General features: G+C 39.1%; 2 protein-coding genes and 1 long non-coding RNA gene across 5 annotated transcripts; 2 read left to right on the top strand and 1 right to left on the bottom strand.

The window, feature by feature from the left end:
• The first annotated feature begins 1,663 nt into the window (after positions 1 to 1,663).
• On the top strand, positions 1,664 to 11,146 carry gpr171 (G protein-coupled receptor 171). The gene is made up of 2 exons (XM_087283656.1): positions 1,664 to 1,982; positions 6,391 to 11,146. The coding sequence occupies exon 2, from the start codon at positions 6,658 to 6,660 to the stop codon at positions 7,606 to 7,608; it is 951 nt and encodes a 316-aa protein (XP_087139782.1). The 5' UTR covers positions 1,664 to 1,982; positions 6,391 to 6,657; the 3' UTR covers positions 7,609 to 11,146.
• A 2,202-nt stretch (positions 11,147 to 13,348) lies between these two features.
• Positions 13,349 to 22,568, top strand: clrn1 (clarin 1). 2 transcript variants are annotated; one of them, XM_087282692.1, is made up of 4 exons: positions 13,548 to 13,781; positions 15,142 to 15,270; positions 18,881 to 19,060; positions 21,749 to 22,568. In XM_087282692.1, exons 2-4 carry the CDS (start codon positions 15,222 to 15,224, stop codon positions 22,012 to 22,014), a joined length of 495 nt encoding a protein of 164 aa, XP_087138818.1. In that variant the 5' UTR covers positions 13,548 to 13,781; positions 15,142 to 15,221; the 3' UTR covers positions 22,015 to 22,568. The 2 variants fall into 2 exon arrangements, with proteins under 2 accessions (NP_001002671.1, XP_087138818.1); NM_001002671.1 differs by lacking the exon at positions 15,142 to 15,270 and having other exon boundaries at positions 13,349 to 13,781; positions 21,749 to 22,562.
• LOC141378009 (uncharacterized) lies at positions 15,139 to 20,393 on the bottom strand. Of its 2 annotated transcripts, none has more exons than XR_015508971.1 (4): positions 20,344 to 20,393; positions 20,109 to 20,239; positions 18,892 to 19,058; positions 15,139 to 17,384 (listed from the first exon to the last, which is right to left on the bottom strand). It is a non-coding gene; the product is annotated as an uncharacterized LOC141378009 (long non-coding RNA). The 2 variants fall into 2 exon arrangements; XR_015508970.1 differs by having other exon boundaries at positions 15,651 to 16,313.
• Positions 22,569 to 23,399: the final 831 nt, after the last annotated feature.

Raw genomic sequence — 23,399 nt, 5'->3', positions numbered from 1 at the left:
TGATCTTGATATCGAGGACGCACCGATGCAGACTTGAGCACCGAACTCGCTCTGGAAGTCCCAGAAGTCATTGCGACTTGAGGTGGGAAGCGCAGCATTTTATTTAGATTTATTATTAAAGTTCAGAGATATGATTTATTTACCTCAGGAGTTTCCCTAAATGAAACGGTGAAAGTAAACATTACCATGGACATAAGATATCTTAATAAAGGAATAAACACATTAAGGGTTGTTTGTTTGCTGAAATTCGTATTAAAATCTGTTTTATTTATATTGTGCAGAGTATATGTATAATGTTTTTATGCAAAGTATATATTTTGAAGAAGGGGGAAACAATAATATACATATATATAGTTGTGCCTTCTACTATCAGCATTTTTATTAAATATATAATTTTATTTTATATATAACTTTTATTAACTATATACTATAACTAAATGCTTAATATAATACTCATAATACTTACTATAATATTTACTTTTATTTACTAAATATATATTAAATATTAAAACTATATATATATTGGGAGATTGCAGGGAGATTTCAAAAGATCAGCTTCTGCTTTAAACTGAACTGATTGAATATTTACTATTAAATATCTACTATTCAAAACTATACAGACAAATGCAAAATACAGTAAAATACCCTAAATCAATTGAAACGCGTCGATGTGATGGCGGTTGAGTTTGCAGCTGGATATTATTGCGCGATCACTGATAGAAACAGTGAACAGCTCTGCCAGAGCGCGTGTAAAGCCCTTATGCAAGCTCTCCTGTATGGAGAACCTCGCTAGATTCTCCTGTATGGGCGAGCGTCTGTTATAAAACACTCACAGGACATTAACTTAAACAACTATGCGGATATATTAAATAGTTCACACAAAAACTATCAGGATGAAAAGAGAGGTATAGCTGGGTATCATCAGCATAGCAGTGGTAGGAGAATCCATGTCTCTGGATGACTGGTCCTAGAGATGATGTGTAGATGGAGAAGAGAAGTGGCCCAAGAACAGAGCCTTGAGGTACCCCAGTGTTTAGATGCTGTAGGTTGGACACCTCTCCCCTCCAAGACACCCTGAATGACCTGTCAGAGAGGTAAGATCTGAACCATTGTATAACAGTGCCCGCAACGCCCAGTGACTCGAGCGTAAATAGCAGGATCTGGTGGTTGACAGTGTCAAAAGCAGCTGACAAGTCCAGCAAAATGAGGACTGATGATTTAGAGTCTGCTTTAGCCAGTCTGAGATCCTCCACGACCGAGAGCAGGGCAGTCTCAGTTGAGTGGCCTTTCTTAAAGCCGGATGGCTTGTTGTCCATGAGATTGTTTTGAGTAAGAAAGTCCAGGACTTGATTGAACACTACTTTCTCCAGAATCTTGGCCATGAATGGAAGCACATGCAAACCTGCATGCACATGCAAGAACATGCAAACTCCACACAGAAAAGGCAACTGACCCAGCCGAGGCTCGAACCAGCGACCTTTTTGCTGTGAGGCGACATCGCTACCTACTGCGCCACTGCGTCGGCAATATAATAAACAATTTAAGAGATTTTATTTTTAGACCTGGTTTCCAGGTGTTACGCAACTTTCCTGTTAAACTACACCAACAGTGTCACACTGAAGTCTAACACATCGCATGTGAAGTCAAACCAGCAGTCATCTTTCAAACCAGGAATAGAGAGCACATGCAAATGAGACTGGTGGTTTGTGGTCGGCTACAGACAGAGAATATGGAAAGTTCATGCTTCCTCTGCGTCAGTTCGTTGCAGTGGAGGAGTGGTAAACGTTTTCCTTCATTGGCTGATATAATTAAGACCAAACCCTAACTAAAGAGGAAATTATATTCGTCGTAGAGCTACAGAAGTTGAACCAACGGATAAGCCTTCGAACATGTTTCTCAGTAGCGATTTTAAGTGTTTAGCAAGACTGATGTACAGCTAGATACACGTCAGTCCTGGTCGGGAAGCCTGTCTTGTTGATGCGGTAAGTTTTCATATTCTTATTGTGTGTCTGTGATTTTGTGGTTCAGAAGTTTATAAAGATGTTTCGATCACTCGTTTACTACACTTAAAATGAAGATATCGGCAGATACTAAAGCTTTAAATTAGCAAAATAAATAATGCTGGCTTTTTCACTACTTTAAATAAATACAACGAGTTTCCATTTTCATGCATGTAAGGTGACCACAGTTTGACTCACTTCCCTAAAGAACTAAGCTGCTATAAATATGGCAAAGAAATATATATGAAAAAAACTGGCAAATTAAGGAGTGTTGTCAAAAGTCATTGCATATATACTCGTCCTGGTCTCTACTGGCCCACAAGATACAAACAAACTGTTTTACAGTTGCGAAATGCTTTGAGAAAGATAGAGATTGTGTGTTTTTAATGTTAATTTTCCACATTAATTGATAATATTGGTGGCATTGTTGACATACACTCACTAGTCACTTTATTAAGTACAGCTGTCCAACTGCTTGTTAATGCAAATTTCTAATCAGCCAATCACATGGCAGCAACTCAATGCATTTCAGGGCCGGAGTGGGACTCTTTTTCAGCCCTGGAATTTCAAACCTCAGTTCACGACTGACTATATTAAAATAAGGTCATTTCCAATTCAGTTTCTAATAACACTATCACGTCTTTTTTTTTTTTGAGAAAACAGCTGCTTTAGAACTTCAAATGTTCAACAACCCCAACAGCAATATATGTCTTAACAATAAAAATGAAAACAAATAAAAAATAACACACTCAGACGAGGATCAAACCCGGGAGGTTGATGTCGTAATCTATCCTGCTAACCACTGGACCACAACAGTTATATAGACAGTAATGTCATCATTAACCTGCAGGCTGGTCATATATAAAAAGAGCAGAGCTGTGGTAAAATAATGAATAAGAAGACTGTGGTCAAGTAAATAAATGAATTAATTTAAAAAGTGTGACTGCTGAGAGCAACAGATTCTGGAGCTAGGGACACCGGCCCTCGCGGCCAAAAAACGGACCGGCCCACCGGGAATTCTCCCGGTCCTCCCGATTAGCCAATCCGGGCCTGATGCATTTAGACATGGTCAGGACGATTTAGTTGACATCAAGCTAGAGATAAACATCTCTTGCACTAGTAATGCTAATGAGCCTAAAAATGAGTATGCGTGTAATACTATGTATAAGTTTCTTATGTAAACGGATGTGCGGTAACTTTTATAGAAACTTATTTTCAGACTCCACCATACCTGCTATAGACATGGAGCATAACATTGGTTTACTGTACAGGAAGTTAAGTGTCAATCAGAAATTCTCAGTAATGCTTTTAAAATAATATGTTCTTGCTGTCGATTGCAGTCACCTTGATACAAGCAGGCCCGGATTGGCTAACCGGGAGAATTCCTGGTGTGCCGGTCTGTTTTTTTTGGCCAGCTTGCACTCTCAGCAGACAAACCTTTTTCATTTATTTATATATTAGACTATAACCTCACTCTTTTTATTCATTATTTTGTCGCAGCTCCGCTCTTTTTATTTATTTTCTCACGACCCTGTGAGCAAAATGCAGCCTGCAGGTTAATGATGACGTAACTATCGTTCGACCCTAAACAGCGGCACCTTCCCACATAGCAAAATTTCTCTGGCCCCGCTCTGGCCCACACAATCAGGTTTTGCTTGGCCCACATGCCGCAGTGAATTACGGTACATGACTGGACCAAATCTGGCTTCCAGACAAGGGCCAAACACGGACCATATCTGGGCCAAGTCTCAGCAAAGTTAATAACTCATAACTGGGCCTGAACTGGGCCAGATGGGTTGGTGTGTCACGGATGCAATGAAATTGATAAACCCATGGAGTGATGCGCTTTAGGCACACTATGGGCACGCTTTTTCTCAAAGTGACCTGATTGGTAGAATTTTTTTTCTTTACTCAAAAATGATTTTAGTGTATTTTAAATGTGGGTTAAGACTGGCCAAACTCACATGGCCCACTTATCAAATTTTTAAATCTGGGCCAAATACTACGTTTTTCATCTGGCCAAAATCTTGTGTGCCGCCTTAAAGAAGGTGCCACCTCTGCCAAACCCGGGCCATGTTTGGCCACATGCTGTATGCCAGTGCCGGATGAATGCCTGCTGTGCTAGCTTTATGCCAAATCTGGGCCAGAATTCTTTGCTACTAGGGTTAGTGAATATAAGAATTTGAATAATTAATATTAATGAATATTTCACCTGCTCAATGAAAATCAGATGATTCACTACATTAAGAACTCTGACATAACTTGATCAGAAAGGGGAGAATAAGATTAAGCCATTGTGGTCCAGTGGTAAGCGCGTTGTGTTATGATGCTGCTGACCTGAGTTTGAATCTAACCTCATTCATTCATTCATTTTCTTGTCGGCTTAGTCCCTTTATTAATCTGGGGTCGCCACAGTGGAATGAACCGCCAACTTATCCAGCAAGTTTTTACGCAGCGGATGCCCTTCCAGCTGCAACCCATCTCTGGGAAACATCCACACACACACACACACATATACTACGAACAATTTAGCCTACCCAATTCACCTGTACCGCATGTCTTTGGACTGTAGGGGAAACCAGAGCACCCGGAGGAAAACCACGCGAAGGCAGGGAGAACATGCAAACTCCACACAGAAACACCAACTGAGCCGAAGTTCGAACCAGCAACCCAGCGACATTTTTGCTGTGAGGCGACAGCACTAACTACTGCGCCACTGCCTCACTCTCGAATCTAACCTAATAAATTTATTTTGATTTTATTTTTATTTAATTTTCACTTTTAGTGTTAAGACATATAATACAGTTTGGGTTACTTATGTAGGTCTGATAGATGGCACAATACTAACGCCCACACAACGTCAAGCTGTAACATCATTAAACGTTGATATATGGTTGGTTTTAGGTCGAACGTTGGACATTGACGTCGGCCTGACGTTGAGTTCTGACGTCAACCTGATTTTCATTTACAAACTAAATGCAATGTCCCCACGACGTTGGGGTACAATGTTAATCTGACATCATGTTGTTGTCTTGTGTCTGCTGGATGTTTAAGGCCATTTCAGTCATCATACAGTAAGCATCCGTCATCTTCAGTGACATGCATCTAAACAGTCTCTGGGTCAATGCATATAAAGATTTTAAGCATCTTCTTATGGACATTTTTAATGCTTCCAAACAGTGTGCTGCAATAAACAATAAGTGAAGTTTATTCATAAACTAATTTCGAGAGGATCACGTGCTTATGATTTATCACGGCCGGTCTCGCATTTGCTTATCACTATCTTCCAATCATATGAGCCCTAAGCTACTATAAATAGCCACAGTTTTCAGTTCACTTTATCTTCGTTTGGATGAAACCCCCCTCCTCCCCTATTCTCCTCCTTTACCTCTGATTGGGCGGCATGGCGGCCCAGTGGTTAGCACTGTGAGCCCCACAGCAAGAACACTGCCGGCCCTGGTTCCACAGGACCAATGGGTGTTTCTTTGAGGAGTTTGTATGTTCTCCCCGTGTCCGCGTGGGTTTTCCCCGGGTTCTCCGGTTTCCTCCCACCATCTAAAGACATTCAACATACATAACAATCAAGCATTTGTCTAACCCCTTGTGTTCCCTAAGCTACCGCAGCAGGGGAGTTCTGAGATCCACCGCTCAGGCTCCCCTCTCGCTCTGTCAACGGTAGGAAGCCCTGGGCACGAGGAGCCCTTGAGCTCGGGGCTCTCTCCCGGGACAGCATCCCTGCTGACAAATCCAGCTTAAACCAGCCTAGGTGGGTTGGCTGGTTTTAGCTGGTCGATCAGGCTGGTTTTAGAGGGGTTTTGGCCACTTCCAGGCTGGTTTCCAGCCATTTCCAGCCTGGTCTTAGCTGGTCAGGCTGGGACATGACCAGCTAAAACCAGCTTGACCAGCCTAGCCAAGCTGGGAGTCCAGCCAAAACCAGCTATATCCAGCTTAAACCAGGCTGGTTTTAGCTGGATTTGGCTGGTAATTTTCCAGCCTGACCAGCTAAGACCAGGCTGGAAATGGCTGGAAACCAGCCTGGAAATGGCCAAAACCCCTCTAAAACCAGGCTGGTCAACCAGCTAAACCAGCCTAGGCTGGTTTAAGCTGGATTTTTCAGCAGGGATGCCAAACAAGCTTTTATAAATCATCAGCTAAGTGTGAACTCTTGAAACTTATCTTTAAAACTTACCCAGCACTACTAATTAACCTTCATTTTTCGAATCTGATTGTTAGGCAATAATGTACAAATGTACTTGAATTGATTTGAACAAGTATACCTGACAACATTTTTTGTGTCAGTATATCAAATGTGTATAATTTCATCTTTCATATGAACAGTCAAATCATGAAAACTCAAAATACTTACATTTATCTTTCATTCTCTTTCCAGGATTTCAGCTTGCCTCTTTTTTATCTGATGCTGACGTGTAACATCACATCCTCCTGTATGCTAAACAGGAAAAGGCCTTCGTGTGCTTAAACACAACATTCACCACTTCCTCCTCTAATACCTTTACTTTCTGATGAAGTGAAACACAGGACTGTGTTCAAATCAACTTGGATTATTCTCAGTGGTCAGGCTACAGAGGCTAAAAGTAGTCACGTGAAATAAAGCCAAAGTAACACATCACTATTTGGACCACAAAAAACAATCAAAATGGAGAGTCGAAATAGCAGCATTTGTGTGATCAACGACAACATGGTGCCGTTCGCCACAATCTACATCATCATCTTCCTGATTGGGATGGTGACTAGCTTGGTGGCTCTGTGGGCTTTCATAACTAGCCGTAGTGCTAAAAAGTGCATCAACGTTTACCTCATCAATCTTCTAACATCAGACTTTCTCCTCATGTTAGCATTACCCGTCAAGATTGCCAAAGATCTTGGCAATGCCTCCAAAGGTTTGACCATCTTTCACTGCCAAGTGAGTGGGCCGCTTATTTACATAAACATGTACGCATCCATCATCTTTTTAGCATTTGTTAGCATTCAGCGCTACCTCCAGATCACCCGCAGCTCCAAACTACTGCGGCTACAGGACGTGGGATTTGCGGTGCTGATGTCCTCTGTGGTTTGGTTCCTCGTACTCTTCATCAACGTACCCAACATGGCCATCCCCATCAAAAAAGACATTGAAGATAAAGTTGGCTTGACGTGCGCTGACTTAAAAGAGGATTTGGGCAAGCACTGGCATGCGTTGTCTGTGTTTCTGGGCATGGCGATCTTCTTCAACGCGTCGGTAGCCGTGCTTTTGTCCAACGGTCTGGTTTTGAGGAAGTTTTGGAGTCAGCATGAATCTGAGCCTGAGGAAAAGGCTATCGCCCGACATGCTGTTGTAAACATTGCATTGGTGACATTGGCTTACGTAGTGAGCTTCGTGCCGTATCATGTTGTCCGCATGCCGTACACCTTCACGCAGATAGAGGTCATCACTAAATGCACCTTAAAGAAGAGTCTCTTCTTGGCTAAAGAGTCCACTCTGCTTCTGGCCATCCTGCATCTGTGCTTTGACCCTGTGCTGTACTTTGTTTTTTGCCGCGCATTCAGGTATCAGATCACGAAGGCCTTCACTAAGAGAGACAGCGTTCCTACTGCTGATCCGGAGTGAAATGGTACCACGTTAGGGTGAAGTGCTTAGTTGGATGCGAATGTAGGATTGAGAAAAATATCCCATGATTCTTAAAGCTATCACTTATACACTCTTTCTTCTTTATAATGAGCACAGATGAAGTTTAATGGAGATTAACTCCATTTAATGGACATTGCAGCCACTCAGAAGACCTTTTGTCTATTGACCTTATTAGGAAGTGTGCTCGTATTTGCGATTGTTTTAGTACTTTCGATTCAGTATCCTATGGGAGAAAGGTTTAGGAATAAAGCTACGGTCACACTAGAGTCCGTGTGTGGGAAATTCTACCCTAGTAGCAAAGAATTCTGGCCCAGATTTGGCAAAAAGCTGGCACAGCAGGCATTCATCCGGCACTGGCATACAGCATGTGGGCCAAACATGGCCCGGGTTTGGCAGAGGTGGCACCGTCTTTAAGGCGGCACACAAGATTTGGGCCAGATGTAAAACGTAGTATTTGGCCCAGATTTAAAAATTTGATAAGCGGGCCATGTGAGTTTGGCCAGTCTTGACCCACATTTAAAATACACTAAAATCATTTTTGAGTAAAGAAAAAAAATTCTACCAATCAGGTCACTGAGAAAAAGCGTGCCCATAGTGTGCCTAAAGCGCATCACTCCATGGGTTTATCAATTTCATTGCAATCGTGACACACCAACCCATCTGGCCCAGTTCAGGCCCAGTTATGAGTTATTAACTTGGCTGAGACTTGGCCCAGATATGGTCCGTGTTTGGCCCTTGTCTGGAAGCCAGATTTGGTCCAGTCATGTACCGTAATTCACTGCGGCATGTGGGCCAAGCAAAACCTGATTGTGTGGGCCAGAGCTGGGCCAGAGAAATTTTGCTATGTGGGATATCGTACGGCGCTGCGAAAAGCGGCGGGATTAAACAAGCTCATTAGACATTTAAAAAAGCGAGAGATTGCTCCGTGTTTTAAATTTCTGTCCACTGAGGTCATGTTTTGATCCTCGATTGATCTCGCACAGTCAAGTGATGCGATTTCGCAGGTCAGAGTTCACCGAGCTTGAACTTTGCACCGCAGCAGCCTGCAAAACTTGACGCATGACCCTGCGTTTCTGGTCTGACGCATTCGCGTGGACGTCTATGGGAGCAAAAGCCCAGGGTGATCGCAGCTTAATAAGTGAAGTTTCACAAACTAATTTTGAGAGGAGCACGTGATATGATTGATCGCAGCTGGTCTCTCATCACAATCATTAGTAAGCCAATCAGATTAGTCCAAAAACTCACTATAAGAAGCCCGGCTAAAGTTACTCCCTTATCTAACCCCCATCCACCCTATCTCCTTTCCTCCTTTACCAGGGGGAGCTCCCGAGATCTACCTGATCTCGTACACCCCTTACCAGCTCATGGACCAGGCGGGAGCCCTGCGCTCAATTATCCCTGAGCCCAGGATTCTCTCCGGGGACAGTATGCCAAACCTGCTAATATTATCAAGCAATATCTGTGTGAGCTCTCGAAACAACAGAAAACGGTCAAAATACTTGCTCTACAAACAAGTGTGTTTATGACTATGCATGATAAGTATAAACATAGAATCAGCTTGCAACATCAAGCAGCTTAACAAGCAGTTTTTAACACTTAGAAATCAGTAGAAGTGGATGAGACCAGAAGTCTTAAGTAAAAAGATTCCAGTGGCTGCGCCGTATGAACCCTAACAGGGAGAATCATGGTGGTGGACCAACACAATCTCACGGCAATTTGTAACTTTTTTATTTAGTGGCTAAATCCTATGAATTCGTACGATCTAATTCGTACAATTTAGCACGTAGGTGATAATGAATGTGCTTTATTTATAATGTTATGTTTTGTGAATATGGACGCAGTGGCGCAGGTAGTGCTGTCGCCTCACAGCAAGAAGGTCGCTGGGTCGTTGGTTCTATCCTCGGCTCAGTTGGCGTTTCTGTGTGGAGTTTGCATGTTCTCCCTGCGTTCGCGTGGGTTTCCTCCGGGTGCTCCGGTTTCCCCCACAGTCCAAAGACATACGGAACAGGTGAACTGGGAAGGCTAAATTGTCCATAGTGTATGATTGTGTGTATGAGTGTGTGTGGATGTTTCTCAGAGATGGGTTGCGGCTCGAAGGGCATCTGCTGCGTAAAAACGTGCTGGATAAGTTGGCGGTTCATTCCTCTGTGGTGACCCCAGATTACTTAAGGGACTTAGCCGACAAGAATATGAATGAATGAATGTTTTGTGAATGTTCTCTCTAGGTTATAAAACCCCCAAAATAACCTACAGGAAACGTTCTGAGAAGGTTCTCTTTGGGTTATGAAAATAATATCCAAATTAAATATACAGGAAACATTCTCGTAAGGTTATTTTTAGGTTATAAAAATAACACTTAAAAATAGCCAGCAGAGAATGTTCTTGGAAGATTCTCAATAGGTTATAAAACTAACCATCAAAAATAACCTGCATAGAATGTTTTGGTTACAAAAAAAAACAAAAAAACAAAACCTACAGAGAACATTTCCAAATACTTATTTTTGTTTCCCAAATAATTAATTAACTAAACAGGTTATTATGTTAGCGAAATATTAGATATGGTGGGGAAAATTACTCACACACAAAAATGTTTTTAAGATCTTTTATTTATATTGTATTGTTTTTAATCACAAACATGCTATTGCACTGATAATTTGCAATATATTATAATTTTCATCACAGCTAAAAAAATTTTTTAATATGAATCTCTCACAAAATCCATCACTAATGTTTGAGAAAGCATTCATTAACGCACTGGGATCATGTAGATTACTGTTATGATTAATAAATGTTTCAGAACTTCAACTCGGAAAACTGGACTGACACTGTTTCAATTTACTAGAACGTCTATGTTAAGCTGCTTTGACACAATCTACATTTTAAAGGCGCTGAGAAATAAAGGCAAAAACTGAACAAGTGTTCTCCCTTTATTGACAATTGCGAATTGCATTATGGAACCTTGATTTCCGCTCTGTCAACTTTTGATGTTGAAAATTCAGCTCTGCAGTTTAACAAAGTGACTTTCATTGACATTTTAGTAGTTTGAAATATTATAATGTATAATAAATAATATTTAGATAAATGAGTCTCTAAAATCACAGAAAATCTACTGGCAAATTATTACAAAGTTTTTGTACCATAATATACACCTCCAAACTAGAAAATATATTACTTTAAACTATTAAAAATGTTATTGAAAGTCACTTCTTCAAACTTTTCAAGGTTAGAAGATGTTGGAAAATAGATCAATGCCCCATAATGCAATTCAAAAGCATAAATAAATGGGAAAAAATAAGAAATAAAAGCATGAATCACCAAATCACGAAACCAAAACTGCTAATTTACAGATCATTTTTGTGAGTAATTTTTTTTTTTTGGTGTTTTTGCATTTTCATTTTTATTCATGTAAGAACTGATCCCTGAGTAAATGACTTGACTGAATTGCATTGCACATGAAAATTCCTAATGCGAATCTTTAAATTATATTTCTAAATAATAAATGTTATACAGAACAACATCTAATTTCTCTGTCTTCTCTCTTCAGTCATGACCTTTAAGATTGTGTTTTCGCATAAATGCGTGTCACTTCTCTGCATCACGTCTCTGTTGATATGACTGTGTCACAGACGTCCTGTGTAGGATGAGTCAAAAGGTCACAGTATATGCAAATTTGGACAGTCCCAGGGGTCAAACATGAGATTTTATGATTTCTGCATAAAATTTATACAATATTTATAAAAAAAAATACATGGACGATGCGTACTTTGTTTTTGGGTTTTTTTGTAATATTTTGGCATTTATTTTTCACTAAATCATCAGATATATCTCCATACAGAGATCTTATATACAGGTATGCCTATATTTGAAAATTCTATGTTAATTTTATATTTTAAAATTCTGTATTTATTCTATAAAAATATATGTATTAATATATATACAGTTGAAGTCAGAACTATCAGCTCCCCTTTGGATTTTTTTCTTTTTAAAATATTTCCCAAATTATGTTTAACAGAGCAAGGATGTTTTTACAGTATGTCTAATGATATATATATTTTTTTTTCTGGAGAAAGTCTTATTTGCTTTATTTCAGCTATAGAATAAAAGTAGTTTTTAATTTTTAAAAAATATTTTAAGGTCAAAACTATTAGCCCCATACAGCCCGCTATATTTTTTCGACAGTCTACAGAACAAACCATCATTATACAATAACTTGCCTAATTACCCTAACCTGCCTAGCTACCTAATTAACCAAATTAAGCCTTTAAATGTCACTTCAAGCTGTATAGAAGTGTCTTGAAAAATATCTAGTCAAATATTATTTACTGTCATCATGGCAAAGATAAAATAAATCAGGTATTAGAAATTACTTATAGATAGACAGACAGACAGACAGGCAGGCAGGCAGGCAGATAGATCAAATCTACTAATTTGTTTACAAATCTCTCTTTTAAATTCATATTTTTAATAGGAAGCTATATTTGTGCATTTGCTTTAAATTAGTCAGTACTGAAGCCAAATCTGGAGCTTATCTAACAAAATAACTAACGATAATGGTCCAAGAACTAGTACAGCCAAATGTATACATTAGAGAAAAATATTAAATACAAATTTAAAAGAGGAAAAAATCAAGAGAAGCAAAAAGAAAAAAAAATAGTTGAAATTTTGTAGGTTGTAATTTTATTTTTGCAATATTTTGCTGGAATGTAATTGTATTAACCTTCAATTTCTAAATATATTTGATGACTAAAATAGTATTTTATTAAAAATATCTGTTTAATAAATCTGTTTTGTTTAAATGCACCAAAATACACTGCCTATATTCACTGAAAAATGGATAAAATATGCATTTTCAAAATGGGGTATATATATATATATATATATATATATATATATATATATATATATATATATATATATATATATATATATATATATATATATATATATATATATATATATATATATATGATGAGATGTATGTTGAGGGCGAAATGATTATCCCTCCTGTGCAGCATTTATTCTTTTTCAATTATTCATATTTTTAAGTAATATTTCATGGATCAAGGAAAGTTTTCACAGTATTTTCTATCTATTTTTTCTTACTTGTTTTATTTCAGCTAGAATAAAAGCAGATAAAAAAACATTTTAAGGTCAAAATTATTACGTTTTAGCGTTTTATTTTGCTTCAGTTAGCTGTATACTGTAAGATGTATATTTATGCTACATTTTTACATATTCTGATCTTATTAAAAGATTAAAAATACTAGTGACAAAATAAGAAAAAAAAAACCAATTGGTTTGAATGATAGTGACATCAATAACATTAGATAATTTACTTTTCTAAGATAGCAATGCTCAATTCCTGTTCTGACTATAACAATATGACGTTTATTTCAATAGTTTTATTGCTGACTTTTGTAAATCAGCTATTAAACACACACACACACACGCACGCACACACACACAAAAAAAAAAAAATATATATATATATATATATATATATATATATATATATATATATATATATATATATATAAAGTCCTTCATCACATCACGCTCAATAAACTTCATATTCACATCTCAATTGTAGCAATAAAATTAAACTCTGTCCAGTGTAAGGTCACATCATGCGCGGTCACTGGCGCGAGACATTCAGAGCGGTTGCTTGGTAACGCAGTACAGTGAGCGCGCTTGGCGTAACTCTATCCAGAGGAGACATTGGGATCCAACTTTCCTCTGACAGCATGTGTTACATATCATTAGAGACCATTTTATAGCGTTCATATATTCAGGCGTGCAAAGAAACCCACAGCATGTTGGATTGCATGAAGATTGTCAGTGCGCGTCTTAGTTTGGATTTCCACTGATGAGGCTGTGCGCGTCGCCGTGTCCAAACACAATGCCTAACCGTCAAAAGCAAGTTATATTCTCCATCGCCGGGGTGCTTTGTTTTGGTTGTGTTTTAGTCGTGGCGGCTGCAATGGGCACTCAGTTTTGGGTTCAAGCGGCTGTTTTGTGTAAAACAGGAGCTCAAATTGTTAACGCGTCCGGGGCAGAGCTGGGTAAATTCATCGGAAAGGCAAACTACGGACTTTTTCACGGACATGGGATGAAACAATGTGGTCTGGGAGACAGACCCTTTTATTTTTCATGTGAGTAACTTCATCATATTAGAAAATATTTCAAATACACCATGAACTTAAAGAGTAGGGGCTTAATAGGCTGCGAAAACCACATTAGATTAAATAAAGAGGTCTCAGTTTATTTTAACTGGCCTTAATCCTACCCAAACCTAAACCCAACTAATACCTTACTGACTATTAATAAGAAGCTAATTTGTAGTTTACTGAGCTAAAAGTCGTTAATGGTTTGTTAGTTGTGTGAAATGTACATTAAATTAAGTGACACAATGCACTTATGTGTACATTTACATGTTTACATTGTACTGTTGACCCGCCTGAACCCACCCTTAAATCTACCAATATACCACTAAACCTGTCCCTAACCTTGCCCTATTGCCAAATAGCTGACTTTTTCCATCGCAAAAGTTGTCCAAATCCCACCCAAATGCACAAAATATTAGATTAACACACAGTTACATAAGGGTGTTATAGTGGTGCAATAAGTAGCACGTTCACCTCACAGCAAGAAGGTTGCTGGTTTGAGCCACGGCTGGGTCAGTTGGCATTTTTGTGTGTAGTTTGCATGTTCTCCCTGTATTACATGTACGCAGGGCATCCGCTGCGTAAAACAAATGCTGGATAAGTTAGCGGTTCATTCCGCTGTGGTGACCTCTGATTGATAGAGGGACTAAGCCGAAAAGAACATGAATGAATAAATGAACACACACACACATATAACCTCTAACTGCCGTCTTAAAGTTTCTTCTAAAATTATCATTTTTCTCAGACTTCTGTGTGTAGATTTTGTTATTTAATTTTATGGTGATGAGTAGATTATTTTCATTGCCTTTAAAGTGAAATGACTCAACATAAACATAGGAGGCTGAGAAAAATGCTCAAAAATATTTTAATGACAATTTCAGACGACACGGTTTTGCATCTTAACTCTTCATTTATATATCTATATATATATATATATAGTTGAAGTCAGAATTGATTTATTTTATCTTTGCCATGATGACAGTAATTAATATTTGACTATATATTTTTCAAGACACTTCTATACAGCTTAAAGCGACAATTAAAGGTTTAACTAGGCAACTAGGCAGGTTAGGGTAATTAGGCAAGTTATTGTATAATGATGGTTTGTTCTTTAGACTATCAAGAAATATAAAGCTTAAAGGGGCTAATAATTCTGAATTAAAATTTAAAATTGCTTTAATTCTAGCCCAAATAAAACTATCTCCAGAAGATAAAATACTATCAGACACACTGTGAAAATGTCTCTGCTCGACTAGACTAATTAGTCTAGTTACTATCACAAGAGAGGATTTAGCAAAATCCTTGTTTTGTTACGCCTAACTTTTGATTCACTTTATATTCACAACAGGATGCTGAAGATCTCAGGTGAACATCTTATTGGAACAAAGGCACCATCAAATACAGGAGTTTGACGTTACTACTAACTTAATGGAGAAGGAGCACACAGTTAACTTAAAAAATGTCAAGTCCATAAAATGTATGTGTCCAAAAGGCTCATATTTTGTCAGCCCACCTATTTGATTTGGATTTAGTTTTAAACTTTTAATTTTGTCTTTTTATATTTCAATTTCAAAACAAAATATGCAGTAATAGCCTAATAAAAGTAAGGGACTAAAAAGGGACTGGGTTCTTTTCCATCAAAAGGACTAATGTCACTTCAGCTGGTTTCCTTTGTGTTTTTTTGGTCCAGTTTGATTCTTTTTAAACAAACTAAATGTGAAAACACCCATAGGCGTTATTTCATTCCAATACTTATTTATTGTCTTTAGGGCTCTATGCTAACTTTTTGCATTTTTAACAAAGGTTGGTGCACCCAAATTCTCAAATCGATTTCATTTTCGATGACCCAAATCACATGGCATCTACCACTGCAGTTTTACACGTTTTTATTTTATCGCTATTCATATACAAGATATTACTATCTTACAATCTGGTCAACATAAAGTTCTTTAAAGCACAATTATCCAAGAAAGTGACAGCAAAAATTAAGAAAAACAACTCTTAATAATATTCAAATAGTGTGAGAGTGAGTTATCTTTATTACTGGACACGGTGCTACTCGTTGTATTTGAAATAATGAATCATATTTGTTTTTAACTATGATTGATGGACATTTTTCAATAAACACCAAACAAAACATAAAACATTTTAAAGTGGATCCAAAACAGACAAAAATCAGGTGCACTTCATGGGCTTGAATGGGGTCCGTTATTGCCAGTAAAAATGCCAGACTTAAAATTAGCATGTAGTGTCACACCAGAGAGAGGCACGGTGGCTCAGTGGCTAGCACTGTCGCCTCACAGCAAGAAGGACACTGTTTTGAGTCCGAGCTGGTTTCCCCCTCTGTCCAAACACATGAGCTATAGCTGAATTAGGTAAACAAATGTGGCCTTAGTGTATGAGAGTGTGTGTGCATGAGTGTGTATTGGTGTTGCCTAGTCCTGGGTTGTGGCTGGAAGGGCATTCACTGCGGAAAACATATGCTGGAATAGTTGCTGGTTCATTCCGCTGTGGCAGCCCCTAAAAAATAAGGGACAAAGCTGAAGGAAAATGAACTAATGTCTCCCCAGCGGACATGGATTTCAGTGATAAAATGTATCAATTCTTATGTTTTCATAAATATATGAATTAAAAAATATTGTGATTTACTTAATTAGCCACTTGTAAAATTAGGCATTAATTGACATTATATACATTTTCTTTTTAATTTATAAGAGCTGTCGTTTACTGATATGCTTGAGACAGTGACACTGTATTGGTTTTTATAACAGGAGGTCCATTGAAAACAAATAAAAAAAATGACTGCATTGTAAATGATGACAATACTAATTACCTTGACTCACTGATATTGACCAAAATATTTGTAAATTGTTTCATAATTGAGCATAATTGTAAACTTGCTATACATTACAGCAGTCAAGTTCCACTGTTCTTGTAGACAAAACCTGACCCGCACAAACATGCACTCAAACAGCAATAAACATAACAATTAAAATTCTTATTTAACCTATAAAAGTACAAACCTCTGCTTCATTAGAACCAAACTGCATATTTCTTTTCAATGGTTTTATCATGGTTTTTAAGATGGAATCTTCTCATTGATGGGCTTTGAATGAGTTTCAATTGACAGATCTTTTATGACAGCTTCAGCATTCCTTCCTAATGAGATCTGGTAAAGCCCCAGATTTAAGAGGCCGATGTTTAGCAGAACAAAACAATACTGTCATCATGGGTTTGTTTTTAGTTACAAGAAAATACACGAAGATGCAGACAGAAATGAGTCATATGTAGGCCCACACGGAATCTGGGCGCGCAGAATTCCGCAGATTTTCAGCAGAATTCCGCAGAATTCTGCAGATTTTTAGCCTATTATTTATTCTGTTTATTTACTTGAGTAAATGTGTAAATCTGAATTTATTCAGTTTGTATTCAGTAATTTATTACTTTTTATTTAATATATTAAGGTTTTAGGTATGATACTCCGCTGGATACTCCCAAAATAAATCCGCAGAAATCCGCAGATTTTTACCAAAATTCTCCACAGAAATAGCAAAAAACGTCCACAGATTCCGTCTGGCCCTGGTCATGTCACTGCAAAAAAAAAAAAAAAAAAAAACTTTGGGTTTCTGTTTCGTCTGTCGTCCAAATATGTAACAATTCTTAAATCAAGAAAATTTTTCTAGACAAGCAAAAAATATGGTCTTGTTTTCAGAAATTAATTAAGTGAGTTTTTTTCATAAATCAAGCAAGACAATCTGCAAATTGAAATAAGGTTAATTTGGCTTCCCATTGGCAGATTATTTTGCTTGTTTATTGAAAAACTCACTTAATTTTGACTTATTATCCCTTAAAACAAGACAGTGTTTTTTTTTTTTTGTCTAGAAAAGTGGTTCTCAAACTTTTTCACCAAGTGCCACCTCAAAAATAAACTGTCTCTCCAAGTACCACCATAATGACCAGTATTGAAGCGACAGCAGTGCACAGTTTGAAAACGAGTCATATTCCTACAATTTCTGATCAATTTTGAAATGTATGTTGCATGTACATATGACATTTTTGTTAAACTGTTGGAAATCTAAACATTAACTTGTATGAAGATTGGTAGGGAACCCGTTTTTCTCAGAGGATGTCAAGCTGACAAAACATTGCTGCACTCTGAAGTTTTATGTATGGAGAAATTAATAAGCACTGCAGTGTTTGAGTGTTCTGTGTTTATCTGAGATAACTAGCCTAACGAAATTATATTCCATAAAAAACTATGAGGCTGATCAGTCGGTTCTTGTAACGTGACTCGCGGTGCGGCATTCTGAAAAGGTAAAATGTTTTCAACTGTGTACACCTGGAATTCGCAAGTGCGTCGTGCAGTTCTAACTCATTTCGCTAGCCTGTGGGTTAAATGTTGGCACTTAAGTGACCTACAGTAGACGTAACAAGAGAATACGGTGATTTTTGCAAAATAAAAAAAAATATCAAAATAAATGATCATTCAGACTCGGAACAGAAATAATTAATAATTGTTTTGTGCGGCCCGGTACTAGTTGAGCTATAGGCTGGTGCCGGTCTGTGGCCTGAGGGTTGGGGACCACTACTCTAGCGTGTATCTGCTCTGCAAGCACGATGAACCTCTATTTCTAGTTCTAGTTCTCTAGTTCTTCGCCAACTGGATTGATTTTTAGCAGCTGATGACGCAATGCACTAAAGTAAACATTCTAAGCACAGCGCTTTGAGCGTAGGCTTTAGAGAATAGCTAATGCTGATCACATCGGTGTTATCAAATGATTAAAATTGTTCATTTTTTCTTTCATTACTCAGTGATTCCTTCGTGTACCACTAGAAGTAAGCCTGCGTACCACTAGTGGTACACATACCACAGTTTGAGGTCTAGAAAATGCTTCTTGATTTAAAGGGCACCTATTTAACCCCTTTTCGAGATTTAAGATAAGTCCTTTGTGGTATTTTCGTACAACTCAACTTTTTCCAATTGGCCACTGACCAAACGTAAAAAAAGTTATATTTCCTCATGAGATCAAGCTGGATAATTTATATACTCAGTGTCTGATGTTATGCTCTCTTGGCTCTCTGTGTAGTTTTTCCTGACCTGATGGATGTGGTTCCAGCCAGTCTTCACGTGAGCGTGATCTTCTTCTGCTCGGTGCTCATCGTCTTCTCCTCGGTGTGCTGTGGATTCTTCTTTTACAATGCTTTCGGGAGCCCATATGAGACGCTGCATGGACCCCAGGGCCTTTACCTCTGGAACATGATCAGCTGTAAGAGATGCAAACAATACAAGCAAGTTTAAACACAACACCATATTTTTGACTGTAATTCAAGTAAAATTTAAATTCGAAGTGATTTTTCACGGTTAATCCCGAAACGCCATATTTATTACAGAAATAAAAGGACAGGCATTAAATGCCATTTGGATTTCAAAACAGTCTCAAAAATGATTTCCATGTTGGATTCCAAGTGGACTACACACACACGCGTGCGCAACACAGCGGAGGGAGGGAGGGATCCCTTCAGGTTCATGAACACGCACAATGGCATTCATCAAATTTGCTTAAACTACGCGCTCTAAAGTATGTCTGTATTTTACAAGCAAGGATTCTGACACAGCAACGTGAAACTTATGAAATGTGGGGGCTCATGGACGCATGATTAGAGAATAGGGCAGAGAATAGGGCTGTCTGACAGCTTGCGACTTCATCTGCCATTTTCACTGAGTACATTTACATGGACACCAATACTCCGCTTTTATTATTAAGATAATACTGATTAAGAGTTGACCATGTAAGCAGCAAATTTTTAATACCTTAAAGGATCACACGAGTCCCAAAATGCGGAGGTTTTTCTTTCTGTTCGCCATGCGGTATCAAACGCCATTAAAACATCCTGAAAAAAAATCTGCGGAATGAGAGTGAACTGCTGAACTGCAGTTAAAGTCTAAAGATTAAAGATGAAACACCCGAAATTGCATGAAACTCTGGAGGAAACGCAAGTTAGCCTGATGATGCGACATTAATTATTTTATACTGAAACTTTCCTTTTCCCAGAAATGGGTTGCGGCTGGAAGGGCATCCGCTGCGTAAAAACTTGCTGGATAAGTTGGCGGTTCATTCCGCTGTGGCGACCCCGGATTAATAAAGGGACTAAGCTGACGAGAAAATGAATGAATGAAACTTTCCTTCTGAAAGTGCGTCCTTGGTCTTCTTTCTTTGCATGTTAAACACACGCAGGGCCGGGGCAAACTGAACTGGCGCTCTAGGCAAACGGCAATCACGTCGCCCTCAGGCCAAAAGTGAAAAAGAAAGTAACCTTTTTGCTGATGAAAGCAAAGACCGTGAGGGAGAGGGTCAGTGTAGCTGATAAAGGTGAAGCCGGGGGGTTCGCTCACTATTCTGCTGCCCAAGGCGCCCGCCTAGGTTGCCTCTATGGACGCACCATCCCTAAACACACGTTGGCCACAACAGGAAATAAAAAATATTATTAAAAAATATTTAAAATTAATCACATGCGTTAACACATTAATTTTGACAGGCCTAATTTTTACATGTATTTGTGGGCAAACTGGTGATCCTCAGCCCATCTTTGCTACTAAAGGATTAGACCTTTCTTGGGTGCTGCTTTTGTACCAAATCATAATAACAATCACCTGTTGACATCACCTGTTTCACATCACATCATTATTTAAACCAATTTATCTGTTTACCGGCCCTAAGCTGCACCTGTGCCAACTTTATTTGGAATGTGTTGCATATATATGATATGGGCGTTAGGACCCACACAGACTGCAAGTTGAATGCCCCCTGCTGGTAAAAACTCATAGAAATATACACTAAATATCGCATAGGGACCCTGAGCATGCGTCAATAACGCTGCCATATTGGTACAGTGCTCCCAGGACAAATGTCATTCAACCGCACTAGTCAAGACAGTGTTATTACGTGAAGATGCGGGACTTTAGCACTGTCTACGGGTGTAGTAACGAGCAAACAAAGAAAACAAAGCACAAAGGCAGAACATTTCATAGGTAATATTAAGTTTTTTTTTTGTTTTTGTATGTTCTGAACTTTTGTGCTAATCAGGTAACGTTATTGATGATGACAGTCACTTACTGCATTCACCATACAGCAAAGCAGCTCCAACTCGCACTAAACACTCGGCTTATGCTAGTTTTGTTGTATAAAATCAGCAAACAATGCAAAAGAAATATGACGAGATGCTGCGCTGGCAGAAACTTGCATTATTGTCGGCTAACGTTAGTGAAAGAGTCGTTTGGGGGATTCATTCATAAACGAATCGCTCCCTCCGTCAGTATGAGAAGTGAAAGCAGCAGAGGAGGTGTGTTTCAGGACACGGATTAGATTACATTTAACAGGGAGGGTGAATAGTACATTTCTGTACACACAAGCACAAGCTTTTTGTCAGGAATGCCCGTGCGGTCACTGATCCATCAATGTAGAAAAGTGATGTAAAATTGTAATTTTCGTAATTAGAAAAAAAATTACACACTAACATTCAGGAAAAATGATCATAGATATATGTTTATATGTGTATATCTCTGGCTTTGGATGGCCACAGTCCTCCACTGTACCTTGGTCCCGCATTCATTTAAAAGGAGCGCTACCCTGTAGCAAGATGGCGGCGCTATTGACGCATTCCGTCCAATAGACAACAATAGGCCAGGCGACATCTAATGTATATATCTATGGTAAAAACTCTAAAACTAAACTCAGAATTGCTTTAACAGAGAATTTTAAAAATCTCAGAATAGATGTAGAGTTGATTAACCACAGCTTTAGTCAATATGGTCCTTAAGGAGCTAAATTGTATTATACAGTACATATAGACTCAGGTACATGTACCTTTTGACAGCTCTCAGACCAGAAAAAAAAATGCCTCTGCACTGCTGAAAATGTGATAGGCCACTAATGCAATGTTGTGTTTCCTGCCAGCTTTCTGCGCCTGCTTGGTCCTCATTTTGTTCTCCTCTGAGGTCAAGCTGCACCACCTCACTGAGATCATCTTCAACTTCAACGAGGGCAGCTTCGTCTACAAGACTCACAGCGAGTGCTACGACAGGTCCTTCTGGCTCATCTTCCTCACCTTCCTCTTGCACGGCCTCAACGTCCTGCTCATCCGCCTGGCCGGGATCCAGTTCCCCTTTCAACAGGCCAAAGAGTCCGACGCCAGCACCGGAGCTGCAGATCTCATGTACTGAGCGGCTCTTTTCTTTTGTTCGTCTTCCTCCCCTGCACACGACATCCACCCGCATCGAGGAGCGCTTCTCAATAGGAGTCTTCTGGACGCCAGCATCCGCTTTGTTTACAGCGGAAAGTCAAGGCACATTTGAGCCTCTTAAGCCATTGAGAGCACGTGGTGGTGTTGAGCCTGGAGATGCTCGTGTGTCTGGAGGGAAGAACATTCAGTCTGTCAATCACTGAAACAATTAACGCTCACTGTTTCGAGCGGCTGATGAAAACAGCCTGTAGTTTCCAGTCTGCATGGGGACATCACAGTTTCCTCTGCTCGCCGAGCTTTTATTCGCACAAAAGGGATGCGACAATTGGCGATTCTCTGCGCTGACAACAAAAAGTATTTTGACCCTTAAGCCACACTTAAATATGTATGAATGTCCGCATTAGATAAGCTGACCCACCAAGCAGTTTTGTTTAATAGATGTCTAAGGCCATGTCCACACATACACAGGCATTTTATAAAATGGATTTTCCCTGCTTTCATTTAAATAAAAAAAAATGTCTATTCACATGAAAATGCAAAAATGATGCAAACTAACAGGCGACGATTATGACACTTTTATGCGGGGTTACACCAAATAGGGAATTAAGTATTTGAATGAGTAAATTGCATACAAATCAATTCAAAAGTGTTAACAAAGGTGAGTTACTGTTCTGTGGATTAACAACACAGGGTGTCGAAGGGTGGCAGGGCGCACTCTTATGGATAGGGTGATGAGCTCTGACACCCGGGAGTCGCTGCTCCTCCACATCGAGAGAAGTCAGCTGAGTTGGCTCGGGCATCTGCCTTTTGGACGCCTACCAAGGGAGGTGTTCCAGGCTTGTTCCAGGGAGGTGGCCTAGGGGAAGACCCAGGACACACTGGAGGGACTATTGCTCTTGGCTGGCCTGGGAACGCCGCGGGATCAACCCGGAGGAGCTGGAGGAAGTGTCTGGGGATAGGGAAGTCTGGAGTTCTCTTCTAAGACTGCTGCCCCCGCGACCCGGCCACGGAAAAGCAGCAGAAGATGAATGAATGATGAATGATAAACAACACAAAATATAATGATGACAAAAGGCCTTTTTTTGTCACATACACTTTTACATGTAGTGAAATTGGACCCCCCCCCGACCGTAAAGATAGCTTTTAGAAAGAGGACATAAGATACATGAGGGAAGAGGGAGGCAAAAAAAGTCCCTCTCATACTATTCTTGAAGTAGGGCAGTGTGAGATCAGGAGGAAAAAAGCCACAGGACAAGCACATAAACACATAGACATAAGCCCCTTTCAGACAGTGATACCGGTAAATATCCGTAAAATTTCTGGAACGAATTTCTTTACCTGTAGATTCAAAAAGCGCTGTTAACA

Source organism: Danio rerio, chromosome 15 (genome assembly GCF_052040795.2).
Source record: "Danio rerio strain M-AB ecotype USA chromosome 15, GRCz13ab, whole genome shotgun sequence".
Taxonomy (NCBI): domain Eukaryota; kingdom Metazoa; phylum Chordata; class Actinopteri; order Cypriniformes; family Danionidae; genus Danio; species Danio rerio.
Note: the sequence above shows the minus strand (reverse complement) of the source record. Positions and strands in the feature narration are given on the sequence as shown.

Excerpts from the sequence above, each read along its gene's own strand:
- clrn1 (NM_001002671.1), top strand. The coding sequence starts at position 13,529 with ATGCCTAACCGTCAAAAGCAAGTTATATTCTCCATCGCCGGGGTGCTT. Across the intron at positions 13,782-18,880 it reads CAGACCCTTTTATTTTTCAT|TTTTTCCTGACCTGATGGAT; the intron begins GTGAGTAACTTC and ends CTCTCTGTGTAG. Across the intron at positions 19,061-21,748 it reads CCTCTGGAACATGATCAGCT|CTTTCTGCGCCTGCTTGGTC; the intron begins GTAAGAGATGCA and ends GTTTCCTGCCAG.
- gpr171 (XM_087283656.1), top strand. The coding sequence starts at position 6,658 with ATGGAGAGTCGAAATAGCAGCATTTGTGTGATCAACGACAACATGGTG.